A 12134-nucleotide genomic window follows, 5' to 3' on the forward strand; every position below is an offset into this window, starting at 1 on the left:
TCTTCACATATCGCCCTGAGCAGAAGCAAAAAATCGTCCCGCGCAAGTGAAACAGTCAATTCTACCTAAAAATCAATCGTTGCCTATTGCACAAGCAATTCATATAACAATAGCCTATACATACTGTGCGATTTAGTGATGAGTGTCGGTGCCCAGCAAAAAACAACCCAGATGCGGCCGAACTGTGTTGCTGTTGATTTTTCGAAATGCCCCGTAAGACCAGCCATTCGGGAAGTGGAACAGTTATTAAAAGTGCAGATGGAACTCAATCTGGATGAAGTGAAAACCCTACAAATGCATCATATCAAACATTGCGTGCTGATTTCGTTCAAGAACATTAACCAAGCTGAGTCATTCGCCTCGCGAAACAACATGCAGCACACCGCCGAATGCGGCAATGTTAAATATAGCATTCCCGTATACATCGAGAACGGCGCTGTAGAAGTTCGTGTCCATGATTTGGCTACGCGTACCCCTGACAGCGTGATTAAAAAATGCTTGCAAAAATACGGAGAAGTAGACTCCGTTACACATGATACATGGAGGATTTTTTCCCGGGCATCCATAACGGTGTTCGTGTGGTGGGAATGCGTGTGATCAAGCCAATTCCCTCATACATAAGCTTCACAGTGTTAGGAAGGGACGATGCTCTCATTCAACAGACATCACTAGTCACGTACCCAGGGTAAATTCCTACGTGCCAGTTCTGCACGAAGAAGCTGCACCTCGGAAAACCTTGCGTAGAAACTGTTAAGGAAAACTCCAACTGAAATCAGCCCAGAACCATCTTACGCTAAACCACTAACAGCTGCAAAACCAACATCTCCGGATCAAGCAACAACAACAACGAAATGAATGCCGAAAAATACGAACATACAATAACGAATGATAAGAGTAATACACAAACTGTAACATCTGACCGCGAGCAGCAGGAAAGTAGTACGGATGAGGACATGGACATGAACGACAACGCGAAAGAAAACAAACGGATCGAACCTCAAATTGCAGTTGACAACACTGGCAATATTTCGCCCCCTAGAAAAAGGATCTCAACACGCAGCAGAAAGCTGCGTCTGAACGAGACAAAAAACTTAACGTAGCTGTTTTTTTTAATTTATTGTAAAAAAAGAACAATCGGCCTCATCGAGCTACCGCATTTGAGCCTAATTAAATTTAATAAGTATAAAAAAAACATGTCCTTCAATAGGTATTTATTCCTAAACAATTGAAAGTTAACCGCACAAACTTCAACTCCAATAAACGGGAAAGTAACGCAAAATGTATCGCGATAACCGATTAACCGACGATGACGATGAATCCGACGATACAATTATCGACGATGATGATGAAGGCGACGATACATTATCGTTAACGGAGTTTCCGATGACGATACATTATCGTTAACGAGTAACGCCGATATATTATCGTGAAAAATGTATCGTATTAACAACCCTGCTCTTCATTCGTTACAATAGGCGGCCCTACGGGATTTCGAAATCTTTGCTTTGCTTCTAGCCTCAGGCGAATTGAGCTTTCGGGAACATTAGGTACATGCAGTCGCTGCCCGACGCACAGTGGCCGGAGGTTGGAAAAACCTATGTTTCAAATAATGATATTTTTTTCCTAGGTTTCATGACATATTCTCTAAATTTTGTGATCACCAAATGAGAATTAGATTTTTAATAGCAATTCAAACATCGCTCTGTAAGACAATTATAATGAAATTCGTTTTCGAAATCACAGTATCTATCTTTACTTCAAAAACATGTTGCTCTTTCAATTTTATTCCGATTTGAGCACAACTAGTTTCATTTTAATTTTGAAGAACTTTGATGAACATTTCAACATGTTTGATTCTAACTATGTTACAAATATATCTTAAGTGGGTTGATACTAAATTCTTTTTTTCACAAATGTAATTTGTTGAATCAGCTGAAACAGTTCGGAACGGTCACTTATTATACATTCTATGGGAAATCATCTTGTTTTGTCCCTTTTTTGCCAGGCATTATTAAATGTTTGCTGATATGGAGGTGCATGGTGATTAGTGTAAAATAACAACTGAATAAAAAGCAAACAAACACTTTTTGTAGAGATTGAAAATAGTTTTGTTCAATTATTATGTTGTTATTGATATAGCTAATCAGTGAAACAGATTTATCATAAAAATGGTATTATTCTAATAAGAAAGGTTCGACAACGCTGCATGGGAAAATTTATCTCATCTTTTATAACTTTTAACATTAAAAACTACAAGGGACAGCCCTAAGGGGTTGTACGAATTGCAGACGTAGAACTGCAATGCGTGAAATATTTAATTTCTTATTACATTTGGATTAATAATTAGTCAAACATTTCTTTCTACAGTTCACTTCATGAATCAAACCGTCTTGCTCATCAGGTCAATTTATTTACAATCAGCGATCGAATCCGATTAAAGAAAGCAGACAGAAAACTGCGATGGAAAACCGAACTAATATCTGAAACTGCTTTAAAATTTTAAAAAGTTTTCTGTTGTGTGCGGTAAACAACCAGACCGATGCTTAAAAATCATGTTTTAGACAATACAGTCACAGTCCTTGTATAGGACAAGCTTTATAGTTTTATTTTGCTGTTATTGTAATTTTCCTAAAGTACACATAGATGTAGCGAATGCAGTGGTCTTAATCATATATCGAAGCAAAACATATACAAGAATCGAAAATAGTTTTATGGATGGACTTAGATGCATTTTTGCAGCGATTTTTTGAGTAACAGTGCATCCATTCTTAAATAGGCTTTGTAGTACCTTACCTATGTATTGGCAGAATCAAAGTGGGATAGGCTGAGTGGAAATGAATCTCGTGGAATCAATAAATTAATGAAACGTAAATAATAAACCTTCGTTGCACTTTCTTCTATCCATTCGCGTGAATTTGTTGCTAAGAAAGTTTTCGTCTCCTTAGCCTGTCATGGAGACGACAACGCAAAGAAAAACCGAAAGCTATCATACACGCAACATTTGAATATACGTACACATTCGCCTCAAACAATAAACCCAAGCGAACGGTGTACCGTGCTTGAATCAAAAAGCTGTGCCAGTACATCGTGTCCGTACACGAATGGAAGATACGCACCAAGCTAAATGAGTCAATGCTGGTGATGGTGGGTGGTGCGAAAGACACAACTAATACCACGATGCTAGCCTCTGCTACACTGGCTGTGGGAGCATGCAGCGCAGTGCTCTGCTCTGCCTGCTGTCGAATAGGTAACTGAGCTTGCCCGACCAAATCTGCTCTTTAAATAGTCGATGATGACGTCATTCATAGAAGCGTTGCGCGTTAGGTACATAAATCTGTCGTGCCATACTAGGGAAGCGCAGCCTTCTGTGTGCAAATGCTTGGTATTTTAACTATGTTGAACATTATTTAAAATTTTAATGCCATGATATCAAAAATCTTTTGGTTTATCTATTGGAATCTATTCTTAGAAGTATTTCTGAGCGATATGCGCAAAAAAATTGAAAATTTACCGTAAGATGGCTGAATTATAACCGTTTAAAATTGGACCACTTTTCGTTACATACCATTTTTGTTGAATTAGCAAAGTGCACTCCCATATCGAAAACAACGACGTAGTCCTACGTCAAAAAGAGCTCAGCACCCCAAATTACCTTTACATGTAATTTTCAGCCAGATTGGGCAACATTTTTGTTTTTGTCCGAAGACCCACCTCTGTGCGACGGATAGGGTGATCGTTTATAACCAGCTCGATAAAGTTTTCCACTTGCACAAACGAAAAAGGTTTGTATTTACGTACTATCCCGAATTGCTACAAGTGCGCAAAAATAAGAACACGATGTAAATAACAATTTCAAACATTGCACATTACTTTTCATCGGTTCAATAGTAAATAAAATGAAACATGTGCCAGAATACACTACTCAATCACTGACCATGTGATGATCGCTTTGTTTATTTACATGACTGATTTTTCATGGTAAACAAATACACGTCAAGTATAAGTAAAGGGTAATAATTTTTTGGTCATCGTCGAAATTTTCGGAAATTGTCTGTTCAATGGTTTATGATCGTGGTAGTAAGAAAGTGCGCAGAGCTTGGAGTGGCGCAAAGTTAGGTGCTTGCACGGTAATCCGAGACCAGAAAACCAAAATGACCATATTTCGAGGATTAAAATAGTGCTTCTCTCAAAGCTTAACAATGTTTATGAAAGAAAGATACTTAAACCGCTGAAACTATTTTTCAATCTGTGAACGTGATGTGATTTGACGTGCAAAGTCAACTTAGCAAACATACTAACACTATTGTTCGCTTTACTAGGTATGGAGAACGGCGCATTAGGAAAAACATCATCCTTTTATGCGGTAACCAATTCCGGTCTTATTGGTGGTGGCGATCCTAATAACCATATGTCATTGGCTGATGGTGGGAAGAATACATCGAACATCGGGAACAGCATTAGTTCTATTGATTCGAGGCCTCCGCCACCCCCGCATGCAAGCCTGTTGCATATGGCTGGTAATTATAAAAAAGATACTAAAACTACATTGTTTTATTGTGTTCTGCATTTTGCTTCTAGACAATGTCTTTACAATGTCTGTAATCATAGAAATAGCTTGCATGTACTTAAGTTAACATATTCAAAGGCGATGAATGTTTGTTCGTTTATGTATGTACTAAATTTCATATTAAACTTGATTTTCATTTTCTTCGATACTAATAAACAGATCTAAGTGTATGGAACTTCTTTGTTGTAGAAAAAATCGGTTTAAATAATTCGATTCGTTGCTGTTTTTTATACATTTATTTAATTCGATAATATTTTATTTTTATATATTAGATTTTCACTTCTATTTATAATTTTTTTATGATTATATTTTTTAGTTTACATTACATTTCTAATTTAATATATTAGGTACTCAATCACAAGTGGTGACGATCCATACCTATTGCTTACATTATTCGGTTAATTACTACTATGATATAATATGCATTCATGAGTTTGCTGTAGGAATTTTAAAATCTACTTGTAAAGTGAGTCTTAAAAATTAACTTATGAGCTATAAAGAGTGCTAAACGTTGCGCTTGTTATATAGAGTTTTGTAGAAAATTTCTTACAACACTATTCGTCATAATTTCTATTGTTTCTATGTTTGCGAGCCTGTGTAACTTGCTTGTGCTAAACCAAGAAAAACGCTTCAAAATCATTTTGTTCTGAATTATTTAAACCTTGCTTATATAACGGGTGAAAGTAGCAAACTAGGCTCGATGGATTATCCAAGGCAGTCTAAGATCATGTACATTTCGAGATACATCAGATGTTGCTTCAAACTGTTTCTAACTCCTACAGTTTTTACGCCACTACCCGGGGTACATGGCTACATCATCTGCATTAGAATCGACAGGCAGTCGTTGTTGATTATGAGATTAGAGAGTATGTATAAAAGGATATGTAATGTCTTTTTCGCTTCAGATAGTTAGTATTCACTCCTTAACCCTTTGCGATGCGAATTTTCTTTCATTGTTAAAATGTACTGTTATTTTTAGCTTTATATTGGTTTTCGGGGTCGCTGATTCTGATTCTGACGTCAAAAATGTAAAATTCAAAATTAGCGAATCGAATATGACGACTGCGCTTGGCTAAATTTCATGTTTTTATATTGCCCTAAAATGTCTTACAAGGGGGTTTCCGGGGTCGCTGATTTTGATTATGACGTTAGAATTGTCAAATTAAAAATGGCGGATCTAATATAACGATTGTTTGGCTAAATTTCATGTTTTTATATTGGCCTAAAACGTCTTACAGTTTTCGGGGTCGCTGATTTTGATTCTTACGTTAGCATTGTCATATTAAAAATTGCGGATCCAATATAACGACTGTGTTTGGCTAAATTTAATGTTTTGTAAAAAATTATTGCCATTTTGTAGGCGTCATTTTGAATTTTCGAGCTCTGATATCAAAATCGTAACCAGTGACCCCAAAAACTCGTAAATAGAAAATGTATGCCCTTTGTAACAAAATTAGCAAATTTCGTAAAAAAATAGCTGCCATTTTGAATTTTCAAATTCTATTATTAGAATCGTAATCAGCGACCTCAAAACCCAGATAATTTATTTTTATGCTAGTTGAGAAGTATAAGTAAAGGGTAATAATTTTTTGGTCATCGTCGAAATTTTCGGAAATTGTCTGTTCAATGGTTTATGATCGTGGTAGTAAGAAAGTGCGCAGAGCTTGGAGTGGCGCAAAGTTAGGTGCTTGCACGGTAATCCGAGACCAGAAAACCAAAATGACCATATTTCGAGGATTAAAATAGTGCTTCTCTCAAAGCTTAACAATGTTTATGAAAGAAAGATACTTAAACCGCTGAAACTATTTTTCAATCTGTGAACGTGATGTGATTTGACGTGCAAAGTCAACTTAGCAAACATACTAACACTATTGTTCGCTTTACGCTTTAGAATCGTAATCAGCGACCTCAAAACCCAGATAATTTATTTTTATGCTAGTTGAGAAGTTATCCTTGTCTCTCAGAATCTTTTATAGATCAACATAATAATAAACTCCATTTTTGCATATTTTAATGATTTTTTTCAAAAAAGCTAACTAACGAATTCACATAATTTTTTGTATTTTGTATTTATATGTTAACGCCAAATCCAATAAAAACTTAAAAGAAGTAGGTGGGACGTATACGTCCCACTGCGTCGCAAAAAGTTTAAGGAAATAACGGATTCGATGACAGAGATTCAGATTATATGAGGCGATCGACTAACGGTGCCGAAACGCTGGGAGATGGACAAGTCGGTTCGAGCAAATTTACTGGGAAATTCATTATGGGCAGAGATTCGCTTTGTGGTACTTTAAAATGCCTTCATCCGTCTAGTTGCTCAGTATAATGATAAGCGAAAAAATACTTTGAGTTTTTGCTTGATCGATATCTAAATACCAACCAATATAGACAAGAAATCCCTGTTCGAATTATGTTAGGAGATCCATTTTTGCCTTTCTCCTATAGAAAAGTTATGCAATCACTCTGAAAATCGGCTAGCTTTGTTCAGTAGGAAATTTTCTCACCTTTCCAATGGAACTAAAAGATTTAAAATGCAATTTATTCTTCATGAGTTAAAGCAAACAAACATGTCAAACAGAGAAAAAAGTTCAATAACTCTGTAACGGTTGTGATTTGATAGTACATATGATGGGTGTATATGCGAAGTCTTATAACAGCTGTTTCCAATTTTTACAATAGGACAGAAAACGCTCGCATTTTTTCATTTTTAATATTAAAAACCGATTTAATCCACCTATCAGTGAGATGAGACATTTCTTACACATATCACTGTTGTATTATTCATTAGTTTTCCGGACACACGCGATGTTGGCAAGCAAGTAGATGTGAGATAAGCACAATTCCGAGTCCTGCACGAATAGCACTTCGAATAAACTGAATAAATTAAAGAAAAATAGTAAAACAAATAAAAATTTAAAATTATTATGAAGCAAAAAAAATAAAAAAAGTTATTCATAAATGGATAGAATGCTTAATATAAATCAAAAAAATAAAATATGGGTAGGTAATGTCAGAGACATAACCGGAGTGAAGTAGAATACACTTTAGACTGGTTATACAAATGCTACAATTTTGACTATCTTCTGATAGGTTGTATTAAAAGCAGTTATTTCGTTATTTCTAATGGAAATACCGAAATATCGGTATACATACATTGAAATCTAAAATATTCGAACATATTTATCCTCATATGGTAACCCTTAAAAGAGCATTTAATGAATCTTTTTGTAAATTGAATCATTACACGAAACTGTCAACAAATCACACAAATGATAACTTTTTATTTTGTGTCATTCTACGACATGCTGACAATATTGTTCACAACTTAACATCCAACGCTCTTGGCAAGCCACTTTCAGATGCTGGTAATAACAAAATTTCAATTCGATTCTGACAGCATTTGCCTTGAAAAGGGCCTTTTGTTTGGGCAGTATTCGGATTTTACTTGGAGCTGTTGTATTTGTGCGATCTGAGACGGCGTGCTTGGCGAACTTTTCTGACAGCAGCAAACGGACGGCCGCTTCTTCTTCTATCCTTTGACAATGCTCGGAAACATTTAGATCGACGTATATGGTACGACGATTCAAACAAACTGATATTGAGCAGCAGCATGCTAAGTTTTTATACCTGACAGCAGCATAATGTAAGCTCGTCCTTTTTTGTGTTGTCCTCAATATGTATTCTTCGTAGCTCCTTCACTTCATTGGTCGATACACAAGCAAATTGTGTTGAACGCGTCGGAGTGCCATTTACTTAGTAGCTGTAATGGAATACCTTGCTGTTAAAGTGTTGAAATTGGAAAGAAATGCTGCCTGTGCCAACAAAAAGACGAATTATCCCACGTCTTCAGCAGCTGGCGATTCGTAACAACGAACAGTTAAACAAACAAATGACCATTGCTCAAGGTGGTGGGTTGCAAAACGTCCAATCAGTAGTGCTGCCCAAGCATACCAAAAAGAAAGCATAAATCGAACGCTGAAACTCTCAAATGAAATGCATATTGCTGTAAAAACCGTTCTTTTCAGGAAGATCACACATTTTTGATAAAGAACAAAATTGAAATTGCGAATCTGAATCGGCCAATCAGCGAACTGCATTTCTAACGAGAAAATTTACCCGCCAAAAACGATTTCCCGACGGGAAATTCTGTGCTGAAACAAGCAAATTTTTATGCGATTTTGTCGTCTTTTGCACATACATAGTTTATTTGGAGTATTTTTGGAATTATCAACTTGTCAATTTGCAACATTCTTTGAAAATATTGTTGAACTTTTAAGAATGAAGGCACGAAAACGAGCGTTTGGCCGTCGTCCTACTACCAGCATCAGAGAAGTAGCAGATCAGCATTTTTCGCTACATGGCCCGTATCAAACAGACCGCTGGTAAGTCCACCGGAGGAAAGGCTCCCCGCAAGCGGTTGGCAACGAAGGCCGTGTAAAAGTGTCCGAGTCACGGTTGGCGTTAACCCTTCGGAAGTCGCGCAAATGGCTCACTGAACGAGCAGCCGCAGCTGCTGTAAGACGATTTCGCTAAGTTTTCAGAGCAGCGTGCACTCAGTGCACTAGCGCGACTGCCGGAAGGTTCAGGAGCCTCATCGCTACCGAACAGAAACTGTCGCCCTGCGAGAAATTTACAGCTATCAGAAATCGAGCGGACCTAAATTGTGACCGAAAATAAACCACAAACCAACAAGTTCTTTTCAGGACCAGCCAATTATATTCCGGTAAGATTTAAATGAAATTTTCGTTTTCCATTGCCTTACAACCTCCCTCCCCTTTGCTTTCCGGCTTGAATTACTATCAATCTTGATGATGCTGTGCGGCGGGGGAACTATTTTTCATTATAGTGGATAATTTAGGTTTGCGCGTTTTTCCCAAAAGTTTTTTAGCTGTGCTGTTTTCAAGGAAGTTGTAGTTGAATTCAAAATAAAATAAAATATTCTATTGTCAGAGGTGGACCTTCCAACGAAAACTAGTCTGGCTCGCTTGGAATCGAATTGTACGGATGCTTTCACAAAATCCGTTATTTTCAGTAATTGTAGATTTTACAGAATTAGTCACAACTATTTCCATTCAGCGCAAAAATCGAAGGTATTTCATTCAGTACAACAGCAAATTTTCACGTTTAAAAAAACAGGCAACATTCTGGGCGAAAATTTTGAAACGGAGCACCTATATCGAAACGTTCGATTTTTGTAAATTGAATCATTACACTAAACTGTCTACAAATCACAAAAATAACTTTATTTTGTGCCATACGTGAAAGCGACGATATTGTTCACAAGTGGCTCACTTACCAACCAACGCTCTTGGCAAGCCACTTTCTGTTGCTTGTAATAACAAAATTTCAATTCGATTCTTTGTCGATAATTTGATGGCCCTGAAAAGAGCCTTTTGTTTGGGCAGTGTTCGGAATTTACTTGGAGCTGGTGTATATGGTAACAGCTTTGGTGCCATCTGAGACGGGGTGCTTGGACAACTCTTCTGACAGAAGCAAACGGACGGCGGTTTGAATTTCGCGGGAGGTTATTGTCAAGCGTTTGTTGTAATGAGTCAAGCCAGATTTCCTTACGGCCTTTCCACTGGCTCTCTGAGCGTGAGCAATAGCATGCTGAGTTTTTATACCTGACTGCAGCACAATGTAAGCTCGTCCTTTTTTGTGTTGTCCTCAATATGTGTTCTTCGTAGCTCCACCCCTTCGTTGGTCGATACACATCAAAGCGGGTATATAAAGACGGGCTTTTCTCGCTCGTTCTATTTTAGTGTTACGAACGCTACACACAGTAAACAAAGTTAAGGGAAAGACAAAGTATGCTCTCGAATCGCGCCAGTCTTCAATTTGCCGTGGGCCGAATTCACCGTCTACTGTGGAAAGCAAATTATGCTGAACGCGTCCGAGCGCCCGTTCACTTAGCAGCTGTAATGGAAACCTTGCTGCTGAAGTGTTGGAATTGGTAGGAAATGCTGCTCGTGACAACAAAAAGACGAATTATCCCACGTTATCTGCAGCTGGGGATTCGTAACGACAGTGTTGAACAAACTGCTCTCCAGAGTGACCATTGCTCAGGGCGGTGTGTTGCCAAATATCCAAGCCGTACTGCTACCCAAGAAGACCGCAAGAAAGCATAAATCGAACCCTGACGCTCGTGACAACAAAAAGACGAATTATCCCACGTTATCTGCAGTTGGGATTCGTAACGACAGTGTTGAACAAACTGCTCTCCAGAGTGACCATTGCTCAGGGCGGTGTGTTGCCAAATATCCAAGCCGTACTGCTACCCAAGAAGACCGAAAAGAAAGCATAAATCGAACGCTGAGACTTACCAAATAAATGCTCTTGTAAAAACCGTCCTTTTCAGGACGACCACATATTTTTGGTAAAGAACAAAATTGAAATTGTGTTTAAAATATGGAGATTATCGAACACTCAGGGTGAAGAGAGTAATGCAATACGGCACCTTGGAAAAATGTTTGAGAATTGAAACCTTTTTTGAATGCGCCTAATAAAAATGTTTTCCACTTCATTCCAGTTTGTTTCAGGCCATATTTGCAATTTGCGTACTGAAACAAATCATAATTTATGGTTTAACCCAAATTTCTCTCCAGGGAGAAACAGTCCATGAAACAGACAATGCAAACTTATTCTTTGAAATGATTTTGAAAAGGGCCTTTTTTATAATGATGCAAGCGAGTTCTAGCTCTTCAATTTCCAAATCCATACAAAGTGCGTCCATTGCGGTTTTGCGCTTGGCGTGTTCAGTGTAGGTCACGGCATCTCGGATGAAATTTTTCTGCACACCATCAGCATTCATAGATTAAATCGGAGATGCGTTTTACACCACCACGACAAGCTAGACGCCGAATGGCGGATTTGGTGATTCCCTGGATTTTATCACGAAGAACCTTGCGATGACGCTTGGTACGGGAACGCAAACATGATACCGCTCATTGTACCGTCTGGACAATTCAGTCAGCATGTTGCTCGTGTGGTAAGCGAGCACCCACTGATACAAAACAAGCTCGCGTGACCTGTATAAATAACATTCCCGTTTGTAATGAAACGCTTACATGCTCCTTTTTGACGGCTCTGCGTGAGATATGCTTGCAAATTTCGCATTTTCCTCGCTGTTTTCGAAGGATTTTCTAAAAATCCTATTTTTGCTTTATTTATAGTAGTCGCATTAATTCTGAAATTTAATACGAAATACGCGCACAAATTTCCAATCAGATAGAATATTGCGATTTCGATCAGTAGAACGGAAAATATTCGCATTTCAAAACTGGGAAAATATCTCAACTGCAATTTTTGAAACGGGGCCCCATATTGACACGTTAGAAGTATTCTACATCAAAAGATGGGTGGGTAATGTCAGAGACATAACCGGAGCGAGGTAGAATACACTTTAGGCTGTTAATGCGAATGCTACAATTTTGACTATCTTCTGATAGGTTATACTAGCTGTAACCCGGTGCGCTTCGCTACACCCATCAGGACTATACGAAATATTTTAAAAATACTAAAAATAACACATATTTTTGCTCGCGGATAGACAATGTTCTTAGTT

The 12134-nt window shown here is 37.8% G+C and overlaps 1 protein-coding gene across 3 annotated transcripts in view; it reads left to right on the top strand.

Annotated features, from left to right (window-relative positions):
* Positions 1–12134, top strand: part of LOC131689751 (dystrophin, isoforms A/C/F/G/H) — a 1859985-nt gene that overhangs the window by 1650121 nt on the left and 197730 nt on the right. Inside the window, exons 34-35 of one of the 3 annotated variants that reach the window (XM_058975046.1) lie at positions 4320–4517; positions 5350–5433. In XM_058975046.1, coding sequence (XP_058831029.1) covers positions 4320–4517; positions 5350–5433 — 282 coding nt within the window. Of the gene's footprint in view, positions 1–4319; positions 4518–4578; positions 4713–5349; positions 5434–12134 lie in introns of those variants that run through there. The other 2 variants (XM_058975047.1, XM_058975048.1) reach the window with 2 other exon arrangements.

The sequence above is a fragment of the Topomyia yanbarensis genome, chromosome 3 (assembly GCF_030247195.1).
Source record: "Topomyia yanbarensis strain Yona2022 chromosome 3, ASM3024719v1, whole genome shotgun sequence".
Taxonomy (NCBI): Eukaryota; Metazoa; Arthropoda; class Insecta; order Diptera; family Culicidae; genus Topomyia; species Topomyia yanbarensis.